The following is a 25,326-nucleotide window of genomic DNA, read 5'->3' as shown; positions in this document are numbered from 1 at the left end:
TACTCGCTGTGTGACCCTGGGCAAGTCACTTAACCCCAATTACCTCACCAAAACAAACAAAAAAATAAAACAAAACAAAACAAAAACCAAATAAACAAAAAAACCAAGCCTCTTCCCTCTTCACAGCTGAGAGGTAGGGGACTACTAGGATAGAATGTTGCATTTCCATAGACAGTCACTGTATCAGATGTTTTTGCTAAATTATTCATCTTTGTCAAATTGTTCAGCCTTTCTCCACAAAAATATTAAAAGCAGTCCTTTTTTGGAAGTTCTGAATTTCCCTGGAAACTAAGGGACTGCCCACATGTAGAGAAAGGTTGAACAAATTATGTTATGTGAATATGATGAATATGATCTAAGAAATGATAGAGGGGGTTACAGTTTCTGAGAAACCTGGCAAGGCTTATAGGATTTGATACAGGATGAAGTAATTACTTACAATAATATTGTAAAGACAAATAAATTTGAGAGACTTAAATACTCTGAATGAAACAAGCTACCCATCTCCTAAAAAAAAAAAGGTAACAGAATCAGGGTAAAGGTTGAAAAATATTGTTTTGGGACTTGGATAATTAGGGAATTTGTTTTGTTTTGCTTGACTACCCATATTTGTTACAAAGGTTTTGTTTTTCTTTCTTTTTTAACTGGGAGGTATAAAGTGAGAGAGGTATATTAATGAATTATATCATGCTTTTAAATTTGATGAATACTTTTTATATTACCTTATTTGCTAACACTAACCCCATTTCACAGATGAGAAATGAGGATGTGAGATTAAATGACTTGCCAAAAGTCACATCTGTAAAGTGTCTGAGGAAGGGTTCAAATTCAGATCTTTCTTGACTCTGAAGTCAAACACTCTATCCACTCTACAACATAGCTGTCTAATAGTAAGTAACTGTAAGATCCTTGGAGGAAGGAACATTTTTTCCATTCTCTCTTCACATCCCAGGATGTAGCTCAATGCCTTTCAGATTGGACTGACTGCTGTGACTTCTTTCAGGGAATATAAAAACCTGTGTCTTTTTCCACTCCCAACCTCCCCCCTACCCAGATTAAGCATCATAAACTTACTCTTAAGAAGACATTTACCTTTAGAGAAATAATTTTTTTTCCTTTCCCCCCCTTTTTATTCTTTGTTATGGGAGAAGTTTTCTGGGAGGGGAAGGGAGAGGGAATTTTTAGGAAATATAAGTGCTGCAAAAACTGAAGATATCAATAACATTTTATTTTTGACAAAAAAAATTAGGTACATTTCACAGCTATGGGTTAGGGAAAGAATTATTAACCAAATAAAAGATTAAGGTGATCACAAAAACTAAAAAAGATAATTCTAATCGTATCAAACTTTAAAAATTTTATACAAAATCAATACAGGTAGAGGGGCAGCTAGGTGGCGCAGTGGATAGAGCACTGGCCCTGAAGTCAGGAGGACCTGAGTTCGAATCCGACTCAGACCAAACATGACACTTACTAGCGGGTGACCATGGGCAAGTCACTTAACCCCAATTGCCTAAAAGAAAAAAAAACCAATACAGGTAGGATAAGAAAGGAAGTCATCAAACGGGGAAAAAAATATTTTCCTTAAATAACTCTAAAAAAGCATCTCATATCCAAAACATATAGAAATAACACAAATATTTAAGACTAAAAGCTATCTTCCAATGGAGAAGAGGTCAAAAGCTATGGAAATATCACAAACTATTAACAACCATGACAGACTGCTCCAAATCATTAACAAGAAAAATGATCATCAAAAACAACTATAAGGTTTTATCTCATATATGGAAAATTTACAAAGATGACAAAAGAGGGAAATTTATCAATGTCAGAAGGACTGAAGGAAGATAGGCACCCTAATACACTGTTCAAAAGACCCATTCTTAACCACTTTGTCAAGTAAATTAAATTACTTAAGTAAATTTTAATTTACTGTTACTGCACTTAGGGAAACCATACAACTAGCTCACCAAGAAAAGTACTCTTCCAAATTGTCCCATGTCCACAAATTATCAATACCAATTTACCAATATCAAATTACAAAACACCAATGTTCAAGCAGGTCCCTCAAGATCATTTCAGCTTAGCATCCCCACTTCTTAATCCAAGAAGTTCTTTGCTTCAGCCAGTAGCCATCTCCACTCTATTTAGCTCACTTCCCACTACCCACCTCCAGAGAATCCTCTCTGGCTCACTTTTCTGGCTTCTTTACTCAAAGTTAATATTCTTATCTTCTTCAACTAGCTAAATTAAGAAATCTTACCATCCTGCTTGCTTTTTTCCAGATACTATCAAGTTTATCAATGTTCTTTTATAAATGAGCACAGTATTTGAGGTATGATTTAACCAGAGAAGAACACTTTGATATTACCACCTCTCTAAACCATGACTCTCATAAAAGCCTTAAACTACACTAGCTTTCTTAGCCATCATATCACACGCTTGACTCCTATTGACCTTGAGCTTCAAAGTTCGCTAAAATTACAAGCTTCTTTTCAGGTGAACTGAATTGCAAACAATATTCTCTTCAAGGAACAGCTAGGTGGCACAGTGGACAGAGTACCCTCCCTGGAGTCAGGAAGATTCATCTTCCTGAGTTCAAATCTGACCTCAGAAACGTACTGGCTGGGTGACCCTAAGCAAGTCACTTAACCCTATTTGCCTCAGTTTCATCTGTGAAATGAGCTGGAGAAGGAAATGGCAAACCACTCCAGTATCTTTGCCAAGAAAACCTCAAATGGGATCACAAACTGTTAGACACAACTGAAACAAATGAAGAACAACAAAAATTATCTTCAAACCTTGGCCTCTACTCTTTTGCTTTTGAGGTTTTTCTATGTTGTTGTCTGCTACAAAGATACTAACACAATGATGAAAAATTAAAGTAACTGATGCTACATCTACAGGGCAGCTGATCATTTCTCAGAACCCTCTTGGCCATACTGTGCATCCTGGCTTCGAAACAGTGCAGGAACCACATACAAGAACACCAGAAAAAAACTCCTTGCCATACAAACCCTTAAGTGACTACTTGCCCAGAGTGACAAGTCATACACGATGACATCTGTGAAGATAGAAAAAAAAAATCACAGAAACTACAACCAACACACTATAAAATTCTTAGTCTACTTGTAGAATGGCTGTAATAGTCAGATCAAGGTATACCAGCACTTCAGCACTTAAGGAAATGTAAGATTAGCTTAAATACCTGATCCTGACCTACTCTACCTATAGGCAGAGTTTCTGATGCTCATTTCCACTTAAAGAAATCAGTGAAATTGGTCTGAGGTCTGAAGGTAAAAGTCATTGAACTCTTCACTTAATCATCACATAACATTAAGTTCCAAATGTATTACGTGATCCAAATATGTCATTAATAAAAAACAAAAAGGGTTTATAAAGGAGATACCTTTCAAACTATGGCTGGGGGGGGCAGGAAGGGAAGAGGAGAATGACACCACACTTTACTAAACAAAAGATTAAAAAAAAAGAAAATAATACGGACGTTTTCAATTATATAAAACTTAAAAGCTTCTGAACAAGCTAAATTAATGGTGCAAGAATTAGAAGGGAAACAGTTAATTGGTGGAAAATCTTTGTAATAGAATATTCTTATAAAGTTATAATATTCATAATATATAGGAAATTAATATACATATATAAGAACAAAAGTCATTCATTTCCTGAAAGATAAGTAATCAAAAGACATGAAGAGGCAATTTTAAAAAAAGAAGAAATGCAAGCTATCGACTGTATAAAAGAATGCTCCAGGGACAGCTAAGGTGGTGCAGTGGATACAGCACTAGCCCTGGAGTCAGGAGGACCTGAGTTCAAATCCAGCCTCAGACACTTAATACTCACTAGCTGTGTGACTCTAGGCAAGTCACTTAACCCCAATTGCCTCACAAAAAAAAAAATGAAGAATGCTCCAAATTACTACTAAGCAATCAAAAAGCATTTATTGATCACTTATTACATGCCAGGCAATGGAATAACAAAATTCTTTACCTCAAGAAACTTACATTCTAATGGGGAAAATAACATGTAAATAACTAGACACACACAAGCTATATACAGAGTAGATGGGAAAGAATCTCAAAGGAGAAGGTACTAGAGTAGTTGCTGATGGACTGAGAAAGGCTTCCTGCAGAAGGTGGGATTTAATAAGCACATTCTTGAAGGAAGCTAGGAAAACTAAGAGGAAAAGGGAGAGCATTTCAGGAATGGGGGACAGATGAGATGAAGACTTCTAGTGCTATTTGTAAAGAATATCAAGTATGCCAGTATAAGTGGTTTACAGAGTATGTGAAGAAGAATAAAGTATAAAAAGACTGAAAAGGCAGGAAGTGGCAAGGCTGTGAAGAGCTTTTAAAACCATAATGAACACTTTATAATTGCTCCTGGGAGGGATACCTCTCCTACAGGGAGTTTTCTGAGTGTGTGGGAAGGGTGTAGAGAGAGGGGTGGGAACTGACATGGTTAGACTTCCACATTTTTAAAAAAAACCACTTTCTTAGGTGACCAGATGTTGAGTGAGATTAATATATATATATTAAAAAGCTATGCTTAATAGAAGTTCACGGTTTCATACACAATTCTCTTAACTTTTTCTATCCATGCAGAACAGCAACACATTTGTAACTAACAGTTTAAAAATTTCTGGGCAGCTAGGTGTTGTAGTGGATAGAGCTCCAACCTTGGATCGGAAAGATCTGAGTTAAAATCCAGCCTCAGACACTTGACACTTACTAGCTATGTGACCCTGGGCAAGTCACTTAACCCCAATTGCCTCATTAAAAAAAAAATTCCCTAGGGCACTACTTAGAGGTTAAGTGACATGACATGCCCATGGTCATAAAACTAATATGTCAAAGGCAGAACTTCAGTCCACGTCTTCTTGACACCAAGACCAGTCATTTATCCATCATGCCATGCTATCTTTCAGTTTGATCTTAGGCTACATTAATATATGCATGGTGCCCAGAACAAGAGATTTGATAGCCTTTACTCTGCCCTTGTCAAACTCTATCCAGAGGACTATGTTTCTCCAGGTGTGGTTTTTGGCCCATGGCAGGTCCCTGTGACCTTTTCAGGGAGGCTAGAGGGTCAAAACTACTTTCCAAAAAATGCTAAGACATTATTTGCCTATTAAAAATACTTCTCCCTTTTCCAACTACAAATTTGTCTGTGTGAAGGCAGATTTTCTTCACATACTTCAACCAAAACAACATATCACACAGACTGAATACAAAAACAGACCTGAAAATCCAGCTGTCTTCAATTAAGCTAGACATAAAAAAGATTTGCAAAAATATGTAAAATAATGCCACTCTTGTCACTAAGTGGTTTTTTTTTTTATTCTGGAAGAGTTGCTTTTCATTTTAAAATATGCTACTTACGTCACAAGGTAACATGGGTAAGTTATTATTTTTAAATGCTACATATATTAAAGTTATCAGCTTTAATTTCTAATATGGTGAATATCAATAAAAATGACCCACATAAACAAATCTCTTCAGATCCTCAACAATTTTTAAGAATGTAAAGGGGTCTTGAGGCTAAAAAGCTGGAGAACAATAAGTATACTTACTATGTACCAAGTACTGTGCTAAGGGCTGAGGATAAAAAGAATAGCAAAAATAGCCCCTGCCCTCAAGGAACTAACAATCTAATGGGTGGACACAACATGAAAATGACTATATACAAACAAGATATACACACTGGAGATACACATAAATTGGGGGGTAATATCAGAGGGAAGGCACTGGCATTTGAGGGAGGGTTGGGAAAGGCTTCTAGCAGAAGTGAGATTTTAGCTGAGAAGAAAGGAAGAGAAGAGGTGGAAACAAGGAATCAAGGAGTGGAAATGAGGAAATGAATTCAAGGCATAGGGGACAACCAGGAAAAATTGGAAAGACGGAATACTTTGTATTAGGAATAATAAGGAGCCAGATCACACATAGTTTGTGAGACTGGGCAATGGGAAGAAGAGTGTTGCCTTCCACAGTAATAGGGAAGTTACTAAGAGGAGAATGTTTGTTTGGAGGGTCAAGGTGGGGGGGGGGGATGAATTCTATTTTGGACATGTTGACTTAAAGATATAAATGGGACATCCAGTTCCAGATGTCCAACCAGAAGTTGGAGATGCAAACCTAGAGATCAGGAAAGAGATTAAGGTTGGATAAATATATATGAAAATCATCCTCATAGCAATGATAATTTAACCTGCAGATAAGATCAAGAAACACAGTATGGCAGGAAAAGAAATGAGGGCCCACAACACAACCATAGGGGCACATCTGTGGTTGGCATGCATGATTTGGACAAAGATCCACTAAAGGAGATTGAGAAGGAGCAGTCAGATAGGTAGGATAACCAGGAGAGAATAGTGTCATGAAAATCTGCCTACTGAGAAGAATATCAAGAAGAGGGTGCCTGACAGTGCCAAAGGGTACAAAAGTCAAGAAGGGCAAGGACTGAGAAAAGGTCATTAGATTTGGCAATTAAGAAATCATTAGTGACTTTGGAGACAGCAATTTCAGTTGAATGATGACGTTGCAAGCCAGACTAAAAAAAGGTAATAAGAGAATGAGAATAAAGGAAGTGGAGGCACTGGCAACCTCTGACAGCCTCCTCAAGGAGTTTAATCATGAAAAGAAGGGGAGATAAAGCTAGTGGGGATGGAAGGATCACATAAAGGTTTTTCGAGAAATGAGGAGACATGGGTGTATTTGTAGATAGTAGGTAAGCAACCAGTAGATACGGAAAGATCAAAAATTAGTCAGATAGTGGGGATGGTGGAGGGGACAATATGCTGGAGAAGAAAGTGTTCCACACATCCCAGTTTAAAGATTATTCTTAGTGAAAAATCTGGAAGTCAAATAGGAGGCTGAATTTGCCCAAAAGGACAAAAGTGGTAATTTGGGTAGTGAAGAGAAGAGCCAAAGTCACTGATTTTTTAAAAAATCATTGAATCACAGCCATCTATAATGTTTTCATTTAATAGACAAGGAAAATGAGGTTGACAAACTAAATAAAGCAGAAGTTCTTGATCCCTTTGCCAGTCTACACAGTATGGATGCCTCAGATTTTTTTGAACACAAAAAACAAAATATTTAGTTTTACAAAGAAAACCAATTACAATACAATAGTTATTTAAAAACAAAAACAAAAAACGTTCCAGGAGCTCAGGTTAAGAATACCTTATAAAGTGACATGCCTAAGGTCACAAAATTATTGGGTGGTGGGTTAAAGAAATCTGCTACAGAAGCCTCTCAAGGACAACTATTTTGTAGAAGAAATTCAGAATGCTCAGTGGGCTCAGCCCAGCCAACCACTATAGGATGGCCAAGTCTTGAAGCCCTGTGAGTGCCGAGTTTTTAGCCCCTCAATGTATAACTCTTTAAGTTATCATCTGAACATATGCCAAAGAATAGTGAGAGAGCTCTTTAAAATGGATCATTAAGCATGAATAAAAATCCTGCAGGTACTTGGGTAGCATCTCCACTTTCATCAGGAAAAAGTAGAACTTGATGCCCCAGAGGGCTCTAAAGTAGGCCAGAGTTGGAACATGGCCTTGCCCTTAAAATAGTTACACAAAAGCACTGAGCTGAGCCTACAAAGATGTTTAAGTTCCATCACATATTCAATGGCTCTCATTCTGAAGTATGCCTTGCACAGTACTAAATATACATGTGTTCTTAATAAATAGCTTATGATGGTATCCAGATATATGTATCCAAGCCCTGATTACTGAGATTATAGTAAGATATCCAACAAGTACAAACTGGTACATTGAAATAGGTATTGTAAATAGAGCACTGGACTTAGAGCTGGGAAAATTGTTTTCAAATCCTGCTTGACAAACTTACTCTCTATGTGACCCTGGGCAAGTCACTAAAACTCTAGTTCTCAATTTCTAAATCTGTCAGCCTGAGATACTACACTAATCTCAAAGTGTGCGAAGAACAAATGAGCCACGGTATGTAAAAACCTTAAAGTGCATATAAATTCTAGACATTATATTATTATTCAAATAGAATCAAATTTGAATCAACAGTCATAAGAGTCTAAACAAATAGTTATAAATATAGTCAACTTACCAGTCACCTGAAGCTGTGATCTTCCATTGTGGTTATTACTAGTATCAGACCGTGGTGAAGCTGTGGCCATTTCCTAGTGTTCAGTTTTAGCCTATTATTTTTTAAAAGAGAGAGAATAATTTGTCATAAAATATGTATTTTAGTGATATTTAACTTAAGACATGTTATTTGAACCCTTTGAAGACAGACTAAGCTAAGACTCCTAAGAGGATAATCACTCTTTTCATACATGTTTATGTGGAAATTTATATACATTCTTGATAAAATAAAAATTCAAAAAAGATCATAAATTTAGAGCTGGGAGGGGCATCTGAATTCATTTCATCCAATTTCCGTATTTTACAAATGAGGAACTATGTTTCAAAGAGGTTAAAGCAGCCTGTAGAGGTAACATAGGTAATAAGTAGCAGAGCCAATATTTTAAGTGAGTTCCTCTAGCTTCTGATTGAAAATTTAGCACTTTCCACTGTACCACACTATCTCCATGTCTGTATTCAATATATAACCTTAAAAAAATCCTAAAGTCATTAAGAAAACAATTCCAGAAGATATTTGACCATAAACATAAGTGGAGCTGGTGATGCATGTAAAATCAGATACATCTTCTACTAAAGTATTTTACTATTTTCTACAGGAAAAGTACTTTATTAAAAAACCGTGGAATTATGAGATCACCACTCATTTTTCTTCTCTGCCAAATAACAAGGAATTTGATAAAAGAAAACTGGACTAGTATAAAAAGATCCATTTTTTTTTGGAAACTAAAATTAGAAGAATGTGGGGAGCAAATTTATGAGAAAATTAAACATGAACAATACCTTTCAAAAGCACCACTTAAAAGGCCAAAAATTATTAGCCTATCCATATCAATCAATGATTCACACCATTTAAGTTCCTAGGCACTGGGAATGCTAATAAAAAATGAGCAAGTCCCTGCCCTCAAGAAAGTTTATATTCTACTGAGAAGATACATATTCACAGATAAGTAAAAATACAGTAAAAGCCTGCCTTAAAACACTCAGAAGCTTTGACTGGCTGTATATGCATATAAAAAGGGCCAGAAAATGGGCTGAGTAACAATAACCATGCCCCTGAACTAAACTTCACTACTTTTCCCCTCAAACCAAAGGATAGAGAATACTGAGGTTTTGAAATGGGAGTACCCCAAATCCCAGAGGTGTTCAGTAATTAATGGAAAAATAACCACTAACTGGCCTGCAGTCTATTTCTCAGATTTCAAAACTAGGAGGTATGAGCACTTGGAGAAAGAACACTTTAAATGATCAAATTCTTAGAGCACACACAAACATTCTATAAATGGTTCTGGTCTGTTAACAACTGGCTTCCTAGCCAGAACTGGGGTACATTCAAGAGGCACTAGTCAACAAGAACCCATCCTTTATTTTTTTGTCTTTTTGTCTCTCCTCCGTACCTGGCAGTGTTCTAGAGAGAGATAATGCCATAAAGGGAGAAGTCTTGGAATGTTCCCATCTAAGACCAATATGGGACCTTGGAGTACATACAGGTCTCTACTCTTTGCCTCTTTGGGTTTATTTTTCACCTGTTTCTAGAGGAAGGAAATTGAAATTTACCACCTTATTTGGTGGCCGGGGGGGGGGGGGAGGCAATTGTGGTTAAGTGACTTGACCAGGTTCTCACACCTAGTAAGTATCAAGTGTCTGGTCAAGAGGCCACATTTGAACTCAGGTCCCCCTAACTCCAGGCCTGGTGCTCTACCCTCTGTGCCACTCAGCTGCCTCTAGGTTTTTCAAGGTTAGAAAAGCAGTGCTCTATCCACTGGCACATTATATTGAGCACTGATATTATTTCCTTATCTATAGTACCTTTAAGCACTTTGGAGTTAAACTGATAATTATTTTTCTATGTTTATTTTATTGCTGCCCTTTCAGAGAAAATAATTGCTATTCCTGCTTTTAAAAATACCTCCCTGAATAATTCTGCTCCACTCCTCGTGTTAACAACTCTGTGAATGTTTCAGGTGTTTCTTGTAAACAACATATTGTTAGATTTCATGTTCAAATCTCTCCTATCCTCTTCTATTTTGTGGGTGAAATCATCATTTTCACATTCAGATTCAACTGTTAATTGTGTTCTCCAACACGTCCTCTAATTTTTTCTCTTTTTTGCTCTTAGACCTTTCTCTGCAAAGAAGAAGGTGGAGAAAAGCAACTGATCAACACTAATAGTGTGCAACTGAAATATTTGGTTGCTACAACTTTGCCTCTTCACCAATATTAAATACTAATCTCTAGTATCATGCCTTTGAAATTTACAATGTCAGAAGCTTTACTTCTGAAAATTCCTTCCTACTAGTCTCTCTTAAACTCTTATCCTTTCATAGTAAATTGTTTCATTGAGTTTAATGTATGTCTACACAAAAACATGTGTATTCAACCCCATATTGCGTAATGTAGATCATTATAAGATACCTACTTCCCCATACCCTCCCTCTACTTTTGTATATTCTTTTTGTGCATGCCAATTATTGAAAATAGTAATTTCTCCCTCTTCTTTCTGATTTTTTCCCCAAATTTTTAACTTCTTCCTGTGCTTTCTTTTAGTGCCTGGGATCAAGACATTTCTTTTTCCTCTGTAACTCACATTTCTTCTTAATCCATAGAATCCGTTAGTTCTATTTGTTATTTTCTTTTACTTACTCATTTCCCTGGTGGGGCTTCATTTTTAGCACTTGAAGACTTTATAAGTCAATTTACCTTGGCTTGCACTACCTTCCCTAGTATTAACTCTTTCTTCACTTCCACTGGCTCCTGGCTTTTTGTTTAGATCTTAACTGGATGTAGCCATTTACTTCTGATGTTCTTATTAATCTGCTGGGGGTTAGGGAGAAGGGTGTTTTAGGCTTTTCTATAATCACAATATCACAATCTTTACAGCCTATATGAAAAAGGGAACAGGAAACAGACAAGTCAGTCATGTTGCTGTCTAAGGCCCTGGCCTACCTTCTAAAGCGTACTGCGGGTGGGGCTAGGTTCCAGCAATGGTATCTTGAAAAGACTAAGACATTGTTCAGTAGATCAGAAACCAACTTTGCAGTCAAGCAAAGTTGAACCAAGGTAATGAACTGTTCAAAGTTTGATACTGGGGGACTTCTGAGTCACACATGACTAAGATGGAGTACTAAACATTTTTTCAGATCTTCATGGCCTCTTAAATATCTCCAAGATAGAAATTATACAATAAAGCAACTTCAGTTGTCTTCATGGAACAAACACCAGGAACCCGAAAGAAAGTTTAAAAAAACAAAAAACCCAATAAGGTGACACCTACCTAGATCCCATTGAACATCCCCTCCCCTACCACCTACCATGATATCATTAACAAGGCTACATACAACAGAACCAAGGAACCAACCTACGGGCTTGCAATAAAACCAAATCCCACAGCCTGATCCCTCTTCTCCACCTTTCTAGTACCATAAAGATCTGGGCTCTAGACTCACAGAAGTTTGCTGGGGCTTGGGTGGCTATCATCATAACAAGGTTTTGTGCCACAAACATTTCTGCAACAGAGCAGAAGAACACAGGAGATAGGACAGGATATATATCTGGGCTTGATATAGAACTCGATTCCACTCCCATTTCCTACAGCCTCAGAGATACAAACTCCAAATGACAGAAATCATCCTAAACTGCAATAACACCAATGTGACAACAATATGAAGTGCTTGGCCAGAGAATGGAAAGGAATGGAAAAGGCATTTTGTGGGAGGATATTATGCAGCACTCTACTAAGCCTGAGGGAAAGAGCCACTTGAGTCACTTAAGGCCAGTTCTGTACCCACAAAAGTTGCCTGAGGCAGAGATACAAATTAGTGTACCATGAATTGCCCAGCATGGAAAGAGGCTGTGCCTTTTTGAGATCCAGCTCCCAAGGAAATGACCACAGGAGGGATGAAAGACAGAAAGTGAGCAATATAGGAACATAAGGGAAAAAAGACTAAAATGACCAGACTTGAAGAAGAAGAAAACTCAAATTAAACCTAAGTAGATAAATCAACAGGGAAAATGCTAGCCGTAGAAGAAAATATGCCCTCCAGATGCAGTAAACAAGTGCATCCAATTACATGATGAGACAGGGGACCCTGTGGAATTCAAGGAGAACATGGGACCATAATACTTTGTTTCAGAGTAGTTTAAAAGAGAAACAAGAATTTTAAGAGGATGCTTTATGGTCTGCACCGTAAAAAAAAAAAACAGTGACAGAACAGAAAGACAGTTATCTGCAATGGTGGGGGCAGCTAAGTGGTAAAGGGGATAGAACACCAGATCTAGAGTCAAGAAGACTCATCTTTCTCAGCTCAAATCTGGCTTTACACACTTACTAGCTATGTGACCCTGAGCAAGTCACTTAACTGTGTTTGCCTCAGTTTCCTCACCTGTAAAATAAGCTGGAGAAGGAAATGGCATCATTCCAGTGTCTTTGCTAAGAAAACCCCAAATGGAGTCATGAAGAGTTGGACATGACTGAAACAACTGAACAACAAAAAGATAAACAAAAGGGAAAATACAGATCTAAACAAATTGCAGGAGAAACTAGGGTTAAAAGATTTATGGTGTTTTCCAAATGGGATAGCAAAAGAATATACATTTTTATCAGCACCAGCACCACATGGAACTTCTATAAAAAACTAACCATGTATTAGGGCACAGATATACTGAAAAGAAATGTTAAAAAGCAGCAACAGTTAATACATCCTTTACAGACCATAACACAATAAAAAAATCATTGGTTCAGGGACTACTAAAAAAAAAAATAGGACCAGTACAAGTAGAGACTTAATAATGATATCCTAAATAATGAGGTGAAAGAAAAATCATAGGAACAATTATTATGTGAAAAAAAATTTAGAATGTTGAAATAACATACCAAAATTCCTGGGGTGCAGCTAAAGTAGTCCTCAGGGGAGAAATCATATCCCTATAAACATACATTAACAAAATAAAAAAATGAGGATTAATGAACTGAATATGCATTTTTAGAATTAGAAAGCTAACAAATAAACAAAAATTAAAATAAGCACAAAATTAGATGTAAAAAATTAAAAGAGAAATAGATCAGGAAAAAAAACATCAAAATGACAAAACTAAAAGCTGGTTCTTTGAAAGGACTAATAAAATTGATAACTTTTAGCTAACCTGATTACAGAAGAACAGAAAATCAAATCACTAAAATGGCAAATTAGCAAGGTAAAATGATAACAAAACCAGAAGAAGTAATCAGAACATATTATGTTCTATAAAACTGAGAACATACATACATAAAAATAGAGGATTAAGATGGAAATCTTAATCTAATCTCAGAAAAGGATATAGAACTAGCTGCAAAGAACCACAAAAAGCAAAAAACCTCCTAGTTCTAAAGAATTAAAAGAATAATTATGTCAAAATGTTAAAGAACAGTTAGTATCCATGATTCATAAATTATTCTCAAAAACTGAGAATGAAAGCACTATACTAGAATCTTTCTATGCAATATATAGTCCTGATGTCTAAACCAGGGAAGGATAAAACAAAGGAAAACTAGAGGCCTATCATTTAATGAATACTGACTCAAAAAAATTTTAAACAAAATTCTGTCAAGCATACTACAGCAATTTTTCTAATAAATTATTCATTATGAATAAGTTTGATTTATTCTATGGAAGAGGGGATGGCTCAACATTAGGAAACAAGTAACACAATTCCACTAAAAAACAAAACATCCTAAACCACATGTTCATCTTGATAGATACAAAAAAAGCCTCTGATAAAGTATAACACTAATCAAAAAAACAAAAACCTCTACAAAGTATAGAAAGAGGAACCTTTTAAAAATGTCATGAAAGCATCTATCTAAAACCATAAGCAAACATAATATACAATAAAGATACACTAGGATCTTTTCCAATAAATTCAGAATAAAACAAGGATAGCTACTCACCCCATTATTATTTTATATAGTTCTGGAAATGCAGTAAGCGATAGAAATTAAAAGCATAAAAATAGGTAAAGAGGAGATAAAACTTTTGATAATTTACTAGGAAAATCCTAGTGAATCAACAAAGACACTAATAGAGACAATAAATGCCATCCGCACAATTGCAGGCTACAAAATAAATCCTCACAAATCAAAAGGATTGTTATATAATGATAACAAAACACCCAAAGTAAGAACAGAATGGGAAACTCCACTGCAAACAACTATAAAATACAGAAAATATCTGGAGATAACCGACCAAAGCACTCAAAAAGTTTGTACAGATTCAATTACAAAGTGCTCCTTATAGAAATAATGAACTTAAACAGTAGAAGGAACATTCAATGCTCAAGGCTAGGCTGTGTCAACATATAATAAAAATGACTATACTACCAAAGATAATTTATTGTTTTAATGCTGTGCCAATTACATTAAATTAAAAGGCTTTCTTTTATGCAAACAAAACCAATGCAACCAAAATTAGAAGAAAAGCAGAAATCTTTACAGCTAGTGTTTCTGATAAAGGCCTCATTTCTCCAATATATAGAGAACTTACTCAAATTAATAATATAAACCATTCCCCAATTGATAAATGGTGAAAGGATATGAACAGGCAGTTTTCAGACAAAGAAATCAAAGCTATCTGTAGGCATATGAAAAACAGCTCTAAATCATTAAAACAACTCTGAGGTACCACGGCACACCTATAAGATTGGTTAATATTACAAAAAAAGAAAATGATAAATGATGAAGAAGATGTAGGAAAACTGGGACAATAATGCACTGTTGGTAGAGTTGTGAACTAATCCAACCATTCTGGAGAACAATTTGGAACTACGCCCAAAGGGCTATAAAACTGTGCATAATCTTTGATCCAGCAATACCAATACTAGGTCTATATCCCAAAGAGATCATAAAAAAGGGAAAGACCTACATATGCAGAAATATTTATAGCAGCCCTTTTCATGGTGGCAAAATACTGGAAACTGAGGGGATCCCCATCAATTGAGAAATGGCTGAACAAGCTGTGGTATATGAATGTAATGGAATACTATTGTGCAATAAGAAATGATGAAGAGGCAGCTTTCAGAAAAACCTGCAAAGAATTGTACAAACTGATGCAAAGTGAAATGAGCAGAACTAGGAAAACATTATACACAGTATCAGCTACACTGTGTGATAATAAAGAATGAATGACACAGCTCTTTTCAGCAACACAATGATTTAAGACAAGTACAAAGGACTCATGAAAGGAAAATGCTATCCACATCCAGATAAAGAATTGATGGACTCTGAACACAGATTGAAGCATTTTTTTTACTTTATTCTTTTTTGTTTTTTTCCTTTTGATCTATTTCTTCTTTCACAGCTGTGACTAATACGGAAATGTTTTACATAATAAACCATGTATAAACCTATATCAAATTGTCTACCACTTTTGGAGGGGTAGAGTAGGGAGGGAGAAACATTTGGAACTCAAAATCTTGTAAAAATGAATGCTAAAAATTGTTTTGACATGTAATTGGGGAAAAAAATACTATTAAAGAAGTGGGAGATGGACTGTTGTGAGGACAAAAGGGAAAAAAAAGAATAGGGGTTTAGTTGGATCACCGGGGTGGGAGTGGGAAGGGCAGGAGGGGAAAAATAAATGGTGTTCAATGAAACTACAAAGATAGATTGGGCTTCAAAAGCTTAATGGAAGAGGGGTAGGGGTGTGTGGGTGTGTGTGTGTGTGTGTGTGTGTGTGTGTGTGTGGTGTGTGTGTGTGTGTGTGTGTGTGTTTTAAAATCCTAAATGTGATCTACTGGAGTTGGTTTGGTCACAGTCAGATTTGTGTGTAAGGAAAATTACTTAGGCAGCTGTGTATAGGATGTACTAAAGTTGGGAAGGACTTTAAAGTTGGTCGACCAATCAGTAGTCTTGCCTGCAGTAATCCAGGCAAGAGGTCATGAAGACCTGAATGAGGTAGATATTAAACGGTCAGTGAATGGAGAGGTCAAATTTGAGAAATGTTGTCAAGGTAGTAACAGTAAGATCAGATAATTGCATGGATATTCAAGGTGAAGTAAGACTGAGGACAGAGTCCAGAATAATGCTAGTGTTACTAAAATAAGATACTAGAGTCCTTAGCATTTAAGATGGTGCCTAGCATATAGTTAGCTCTTAATAAATGCTTGTTGACTGATTGACTGGATGTGTTGCCCTATTTAATTAATATAATTTTACTTTAGAAAGTGTTATGTTGTACAAGTCTATCACTGTTGTTTTCTTATAATGTCTGTGATCATTTTATAAAATCCTGAGCATCAAGCCCTTGGTAAGAAATGCAACCTCTGTAACATCACACTTATCAGACTGGCTAACATAACAAAACAGGAAAATGATAAACACTGAAGAAGATGTGCAGAAATTCAAACACTAATATATTGTTGGTGGAGTTGTGAACTGATCCAGCCATTCTGGAGAACAATTCGGAATTATGTCCAAAGGGCTATGAAAATGTGCATACTCTTTGACCCAGCAATACCACTTCTAGGTCTATATCCCAAAGAGACCATACAAATGGGAAAAGGACCCACATGTACAAAACTATTTATAACAGAACTTTTTGTACTGGCCAAGAACTAGAAATTGAGGAAATGCCTAATGGGGAATAGCTGAACAAGTTGTAGCATATGAATAATGGAATACTATTGTGCTATAAGAAATGATGAGCAGTGAACTTCAGAAAAACCAGGAAAGACTTATATGAACTGATGCTGAGTGAAGTGAGCAGAACCAGGAGAACACTACATAGCAACAACCACATTATGCAATGACTAATTTTGATAGACTTATCTCTTCTTAGCAATGCAAGGATCTAAGACAATTCCAAAAGACTCTGATGGAAAATGCTGTCCACATCCAGAAAAAGAACTATGGCTTCTGAATGCAGATTGAAGCATATTATTTGCTCTCTCTGGTTTTTTGTTTTGTTTTGTTTTGTTTCTTCTTTCTCGTGGTTTCTGCCATTAGTTCTAATTCTTCTTTACAAAATGACTAACATGAAAATAGGTTTAATATGAAGTATATGTGGAGCCCATATCAAATTACATGCCATCTTGGAGTATGGGGAGGGAAGAGATGGGGAAATCTGTTCTAACCAGAACTACAACTACTAAACTTTATCCATAATAGTAATCATACTAAATGAAATCTACTGTCTCCTAGTTTTTGACTAAGAGATGTAGACAAAAACTTGATAATCCAAGAAATTAACAACATAAGAAAACAAAATTAATTACATTTCCTCAATCATATACAGTATCAAGAAGGTATAGAAAGTGCTCAATTCTCAGAAAAGCCTGGGAGTGAGGAGAATGGATGAAGGGAAATAATCCAAGGGTAAATGAATACAAATTTTGTTACATCAAATTTAGTCTAAACCTTTTTTTCTGTGCTATCACTATCAGATGTTTCATTTCTTCTAAGATACTTCATTTCAAATGTCCTTACCACTTACCCAGAATGTTGCCAAAGTGTCCCAAATGGTCTCACAGCCCCAAGTCCCCTCTCTATCCAATCTCTCATATAAATTGTTTCATAAGTAATTTCCCTTAACGGCAGATCTGACTATGTGCCTCCCTTACTCAATCAACTCCAGTGGCTTCCTATTGCCTCTAAGATAAAACTCCTATTTAACTTTTAAAGCCATTCATAACTTGACCCCAACCTATCTTTCTAGCCTTACCAGCCATGATACTCCACCTCCTGTGATTCAGCTTCTTCCTGTTCCTTATGCATGACGTTCCATTTTGCACTGGCTGTCCGTGTGCCTGGAATGCATTTTCTCTTTACTTTCACATCCTTGAATCCCGTTCAGAGACCATCTTCCGTGTGAAGCCTTTCTTACTCTCCTACTTGCTACTCAACTGGATTCCCTCTAGTAAATCAGGCAATCAAAGTGCCTTCTATGTGCCAGGCACTGTGCTAAGCACTGGGGGCCAAAAAGAAGCAAAAGACAGTCCCTGTCCTCAAGAGGCTTACAAATCTAATAGGAAGAGATAACAAGGAAACATAATAAACAAGATAAATACAAGATAAGTAAGAAATAATAATAGGGGAAAGGCACTGGAATTAAACAGGGTCAGAGAAAGCTTCCTGTAGAAGGTGTGATTTGAACTGGGACTTAAAGGAAGCCAGTGAGGTCAGCTGTCGGAGCACAGAAAGGACGGTATTCCAAGCATGGGGACAGCCAGAGACAATGTCCAGAGCTGACAGATGAAGAATCTTGTTTGTGGAACAGCCAGGAGGCCAGTGTTACTAGACTCAAGAATAAATGTTGGGGAGTAAAGTCTAAGAAGACTGGAAAGGTGGGAAGGGACTGGGTTATAATGGGCTTTGAATGTCAAAATGCAAAAGAGGATTTTGTATTCGATCCTGGAGGAAATAGGGAGCCACTAGAGTTTATTAAATAAGGAAAGTAACATGGTCAGACCTCCCAAATTACTTTGTATTTAACTATTCTGCACATATCTGTATTTATTCATTTTACATGTTACATGTACACGCACAAATACACACACATCAAGCGTTTCATTCTTTGTTATTTATATCACCAATGCCTAGCCCAGTGCGCATCATATAGTATACATCTAATAAATTCCAGTTTATTATTTAACTTAAGTAAACCTGACCACTCTTTCACAATATTTTAGTCTTCATTTGACAAAGATCAGTTTGTTTAATATGCTGTAAAAGTAGACTCAAGAAGGTGGAATAGAGTGAAATGAACCTAAAAAGGCAACACAGCCAGATTATAGAGGGTCTTAAATGCCAAACTAACAAATGTGGTCTTTATTCAATAAGCAAAAGTGATCTATTTTAAGGGTTGTGTGTAGAGAACTACTATGATTATAGGCTTTACAGTTAGAAAAGAATATAGTGATCTTCTAGTCTGACATGAACAGACTGGTGTGGTCAGAAGATTAATCTGGTAGTAACATGTGTCTGAAGACAGAAGAAACTCAAAGTACAAAGCCTGTTAGAAAACTACTTCAGCAGTCTAGCTCGGATGAAAATGAGGTGTGAGGATAGTTGTGGAAATCATAAAGATGAGATTGGTGGAAGACATGGTGGAAACAGAAATGATAACAGTTGCTGATTGACTAGATTATGTGGGAGCAGGGAAAGGAGTAAAACATGATTCCTAAAAGAATATAGGTAAATGGAAAAATGGTGGTGCCACTGACAGAATTATAGGTGTCAGGAAAAAAGGAAGATTTAAGAAAAAAGAAACTAAATGTATACACAGACAGTGGTACGTGAAATTGTTGAGACAAGCAATAATTTTTATATAGTTTCATTTTGTGACAGCAGTGGTTATGTGTATGTGATGCTAACATTAGGCTGACTGAATATGTGGATCATATCCAGATAACGTGAATTGAGGTGTTTTCCCAAACTTTAGTTAGTTCTCTCTCTGTTGACTGCTGGATTCTATGTCATATACATATTTCTTTTGCTCTGTTCTAAAGAATGGATACTGAACCAAAGAAACGTGCAAGAGTTGTAGCTTTTGAAGTACACTTGAATGCCTGTTAAGAGATATCATAGCAGCTATTGGTGTAAAGAAGTCAAACATTTCAAGGATCTTTCAAACCCACAATAAAACAGGATGAGTCACACCAAAGCCCAAAGGAAAGTGAAGTCAAAAATAAAAACGCCAAGAACTGATGAACTATTGTTGCAAAACAGCCTAATTAACTGGTTAAAACAAACAAACAAACTAACTAACAAAGCTTCAGAGAGGCCTGGCAAGCTGAACAAGTTATTGATTAAAAATAGCAAGTTCTATAGCAAGAACAGCCTTCTTGAGGCTAAAAGAAAAGCAAGACATTTCTCTCTCTCACAGTCTCTCAAACACACACACACACACACACACAACACACACACACACACACACACACAATTTGCTATTAAGAAAAAATGTGTTATGAGCAAGATAATAGAGTAATAAAGATTAGAAAAAGCTAATTTTTACTGATGAAATTTATTTTTTCAAGGTTATATCAAAATAGATAAGAGAAAAAGTTCGGGTGTGTCCATAAGATCTGAGTATCTTCACCAGACTGTAAAATAACCAACTTAACAATGTTTGAGGGATGTTTTACTTCTAGTGAGCCCAGATATCTCATTTCCATTGAGCTAATGATGAACTCTGATAAATATAACAACATGCTAAGAAGTAGAATTGTTTCTGAATTAAGGAAATTCCCAAAGTGAAATGGAATACAACAAAAAAACCCTATACCATGCCACATAAGGTTAGGAAATTTATCCGAAAGGTGGAGACAAACATGTGCTAACTTGCATGATTTAACTGAAAAGGGATTTGGGGCTATAATCAAAGTCACACTTGGAAAATAGACTATTCATTAAAAGTATGTTAAACATCCAATGTGACATGCAGTTGCTGATGAAAAATATTTAAATGTATCAAAATTTTGTTACTTAATGCCAAGTTATACAAAACAAGTGACTGTGACAAAAGGAAAACATATTGCATATTAAATGTTTTTTTAAAGATATAAAAAGTTGTAGTATCTCAGATCTACTTGTTAAGCTCTCTCTCAACGTTCAGTTTCACTTCTCCAACTGCCTTTTAGACATCTCAAACTGGATGACCTGTAGACATTTTAAACATAACAAATCCAAAACTTAACTGATTACTTTTCCTCCTCAAAACCTCCACTTTTTCTAACTTTCCTATTCCTGCCAAGCACACCACCATCCTCTAAGTTACCCAGGTTGAAAATCATGAGTCATCCTCAACTCCTCACTGTCACCCCTAATGCTGAATTTGTGATCAAGTCCTGCCCATTATGACTTTAGAATCTCTCTCTTATATGCCCCCTTCTCTCCTCATCACCTGTGCTTGGCCTAATACAATAGCTTGCTACTTGGTGTCCCTACTGCAAGTCTATCTCTATTCTAAATCATCCCCCTCTCAGCTGTGAAACTGATCTTCCTAAAACACCAACGTGACCACATTACCCTTACTTAGCCTCCAGTGGTTCCCTATTATCTCCAGAATCAAATATAAGATCCTAGTTGGTGTGTGACCCTGGGCAAGTCACTTAACCCCAATTGCCTAAAAAAGCAAATAATAATAATAATGACAATAAAATAAATAAATAAATTCTGGGGCAGCTAGGTAGCGCAGTGGATAGAGCACCGGCCCTGGATTCAGAAGGACCTGAGTTCAAATCCGGTCTCAGACACATAACACTTACCAGCTGTGTGACCCTGGGCAAGTCACTTAACCCCATTGCCTAGGGGGGGAAAAAAGATCCTAGTTGGCTTTTAAAGCCAAATAGGTTTCATAACCTAGCCCCTTCCCACATTTTAGTCATATTACACCTTAATCTCTTCTATGTCCTCTGCAATCCAGTGATTCTGACTTCGTTGCTGTTTTGTTTTGTTTTTGTACATGACACTCCATCCTAGAGTTTTCACTTCTTGTTCCTCATTGGATAGAGTACTGGGTCTGGAATCATGAAGACCTGAGTTCAAATTCAACCTCAGACTCTTACTAGCAAATCACTTAACCTTTGCCTGCCTCAGTTTCATGCAAGTATCACCTGCATCTACCCACCCCCAAGCATCTTGCCATTTGCCTCACTTGTCTTTTCTACACAGAAAAGGATCCTCTAAGACCAGACCTTCTCACCATCATCTCAGAGAGTAATCAACATTTTTATTTATGACTTGGTGCTTATCTCAGTGCCTGGGAAATACATTCATCTATGGGAAAGTCATTCATCTATGAAAATTTTCATTCATTAAAACTGAAAAGAGGGAAAGAAGGCAGGTCAAGTACCATTTGAAAAATGCATAGGAATATTAAACATGAGTTTCTAAAATATTTTAAAATCTATATCTCTGCATCTTTTGTAAATGAATAACTGGAAGTAACTTACTTGCCTTGGCAAATCTTAACTATTTCAGTAGTTGAAACACTATGTAACAAAATATATTTATATAATATTGACTTGCTTCTAAAGCACTAATTAGCTTCCAACTGCTATTAACATACAAATTCTTAGATCAAATACTGAAATCTACAAAGCCCCTATATTAGTTAGGGCCTGCCTACCAAAATAACTAATTAGTGATCTGAGGTTTGCAAAACTTCACCCACTATTTAGACAGTTTGTAAAGTAAAGGTATAAAACGCGAGGCAGCATGCTGCAGTACAAAGAGTGCAGGTTCTGAAGTCAAAGGGCCAAGGTTCTAACTGTAATAGCCATTAACTATATAGACAAATCACGTAGCATTTCTGAACCTTTTTCCTCATCTGTGTAATGGGAAATCTGGCCTCTAGAGTGCTTTTCAATTCAAAATCTACAATAACATGATTACCATAAAATCATACAGCCCATTGGAATACAAAAGGTGGTGCTGTAGGTAGTCTGGAAAATCTGAGTTCAAAAATCTTAGCCACTTACTAGCTGTGTGACCTTGGGCCAGTCATTTAACTTCTTGTCTCAGTTTCTTCAATTGTAAAATGGGGACGATAATAATAGCACTACCTCTCAGGGTTGTTGTGATATTCAAATGAGACATTTGTAAATAACATTTATAAAGCACTCAGCAGAGTCTGGCACACAATTGGTGCTGTGGAAATGCTTGTTGTTGTTGTTCTGCAATTGAAATAGAGTTGTTTGCTTCGACCAAGTTTTAAAGCCTTTCTTTTCCAGTTGGTAATAGTGTCCTTTCATTAATGTTTCTAAATAATCCAAAAAGAAACTTCAGGCAATATCATAAAATTACCCTTATAATCTAGTCCAAAGACAATTGTAACCTATTTATAAAATTTACTGAAGTTATGACTATATAGTCTGAGATGTTATTTAACTGGAGGTTATTAATACAAGTCCACAATGTTATTTAAGTTCTTTAGCATACCTTAAATCAATATTGTATTTATATGGATTGCCTTTTTTAATTAAAAAGGTAAATATAATTTTTTAAATGTTATTTTTTTCCAGTATGCTTCCATTACATCAGTTACTAAGAGAATTCCTAGGAAAATACCACTTGACTACATCAAGAATAGAGGGACCTATGGAATGGAGGATGGCCTATCAAGATACCAAATAAATTATTTACTGCTTAAGATGTCACTGCTATTGAGAAATCAGAATGGATGCATCACATAAATAAGTGTTACTAATTTACTCTTCAGAGTGGGAAGACTCCCAGTGATGAACATAGCAACATACATGTATGTTGTCAGAAAGCAAAATTTATGTTGGTTAATTATCAGCACTGCTACCAACATGACTTTGTTGTATATAGGCTTCATGCTTAAAAGATTTAGTCTTCCTAGCCAGTCCTCCAAGCCTTAGTAAATTTGTGATCTCTGCTTTGATCTGCTTTCTTCAAGGGAAGTTGGTTACATGATAACTGTATCAGAATATAACTAGTCATTTAAGTACTCTTGAATAGTACCTGTAATGATGAAGAAGATGATGATAATGACTAAGGGTATAGAAGTATTTTAGAAATGAAAATGAGTATGATCAGAAATATCTGAGCTGTGGAAAACTTATAATGGCAACCTCCAAAAATTTCATTCTAGCCACAGATCTTCCCATCTATATGCTTCAGTGTATTCTATACAGAGTAGTTTCACTCTTCTGCAAATATAAACTATTGTAAATGTATCAGATAATTTTCCAACTTCTTATGCTTGAATATATCTAGATTGTACTTTGTATATAATTTTGGGATAATTTAGCAGTTTTTTTAAAAAGAAAATTTAACAAAGCACATGTAACATTGATACTTCCATTATTTATGTATTTTGGTATGAAAGTAACTTAAAATATAAAATTCTGGAATAAAATATTTTGGGATAAGTTAATTACATAAAATATGTAGGTTTTCTAATCCTACATAAGGATTAAGGTACCACAGACATAGGTATCTTTTATTTGAAATGGTTTTATTTCACTTTTGCTTTTGTAAAACTGTTTTGCCTTATATTGATAACACAGTCATGGAAAGTAAATTCAAATAGTTTCCCATTTTCAACAGTTATCAACAAAAGAAAAAAAATTCCACAAATTATTTGAAATAAAAATGGTAAAATTAGTGCTTCTGCAAGAACACGAGGAGAAATACTTTTGATAGTAGTGGCTAGCAACTTAGAGACTAAGCCACATCCATATATGTATAAATATCTTTCCTCATAAAATACTATAGAACAGAGGGCTTTGGCCTTTTCTTTTGCCATAGAAGCCTTTGGCAATCATTTTGGTGGAACTTATAGACCTCTTCTCAGAGTAATGTTTTAAAATGAATAAGATAAAATACATAAGAATTGCAAAGAAGATCAATTCTATTGAAATAGTGATTAAAAAAAAGTTCACCCCAGTTTAAGAAACCCTGGCTCAGATCAATACTTTTACATTTTTATAGGTCCCAAATAGTAATTGACAAGCAAGTGTTTTATATTAATAAAAAAGACTATCATACTTAAGGATTTTACTTTGCAATTTATCTAGTTCATTTTTAACCTTGTCAATACTAAATTAGTCTATAATTTTTGTAAGAAGTATTTTAAAATATAATCCAATGATCAGATTGTTTACTAATGCAGGGAGGGGGGAAGGAAAGGAAGGAGGGATAGAATTTGGAACTCAAAAGTTTTTTTAAAAAAAGAATATTAAAAATTGTTTTTACACATAATTGAAGAAAAAAATTTTAAGATATACTTGGTTTTAAAAATAGAACCTAAGATGAAAATCCCACAGCTACTATCCTGGAAAATATACAATCTCTTCAAACATTTTAAGATAAAATATGGAATTAAAAGTACTGTGTTCAATAGGGGGGATCAGGACCTGAAAAGTTGGAATTAAATTAGTTGCAAAAATGATCAATACCTTAAAAATATCTTTAATATATTTAACTTTGAACAAATTTTCAACCGCAGAGAAGTCTTGTCTTTTAATTCCAATGTAAAGTAAGCCTTGGCCTTAACATAATAGCATGCTTCAGTTTTGTAAAATTCCAAATACTGCAATTTTGCAAAATGGCAGTATGTTTAATTTGTTTCTGATGTCTATTTGGATCCATGTATACAGAATAAAGCAAATTATCTTTCAAAATTTCTTTGTTAAAAGTAGATAATTTTTGAGAAATGACAGTTTCTGAACTGTTAATTTTGAGGCAACTA

At 35.6% G+C, this 25,326-nt stretch overlaps 1 protein-coding gene across 1 annotated transcript in view; it reads right to left on the bottom strand.

The window, feature by feature from the left end:
* WWP1 (WW domain containing E3 ubiquitin protein ligase 1) overlaps positions 1 to 25,326 on the bottom strand; it is a 143,751-nt gene that overhangs the window by 85,433 nt on the left and 32,992 nt on the right. Inside the window, 2 exon segments of the mRNA XM_078153653.1 lie at positions 8,103 to 8,193; positions 13,011 to 13,061. Coding sequence (XP_078009779.1) covers positions 8,103 to 8,172 — 70 coding nt within the window. The 5' untranslated portion in view covers positions 8,173 to 8,193; positions 13,011 to 13,061.

Source organism: Phascolarctos cinereus, unplaced genomic scaffold, assembly GCF_003287225.1.
Source record: "Phascolarctos cinereus isolate Bilbo 61053 unplaced genomic scaffold, phaCin_HiC Scaffold_4;HRSCAF=312, whole genome shotgun sequence".
Taxonomy (NCBI): Eukaryota; Metazoa; Chordata; class Mammalia; order Diprotodontia; family Phascolarctidae; genus Phascolarctos; species Phascolarctos cinereus.
The sequence above is the reverse complement of the archived record's forward strand: the minus strand, read 5'-3'. Positions and strand labels throughout refer to the sequence as shown.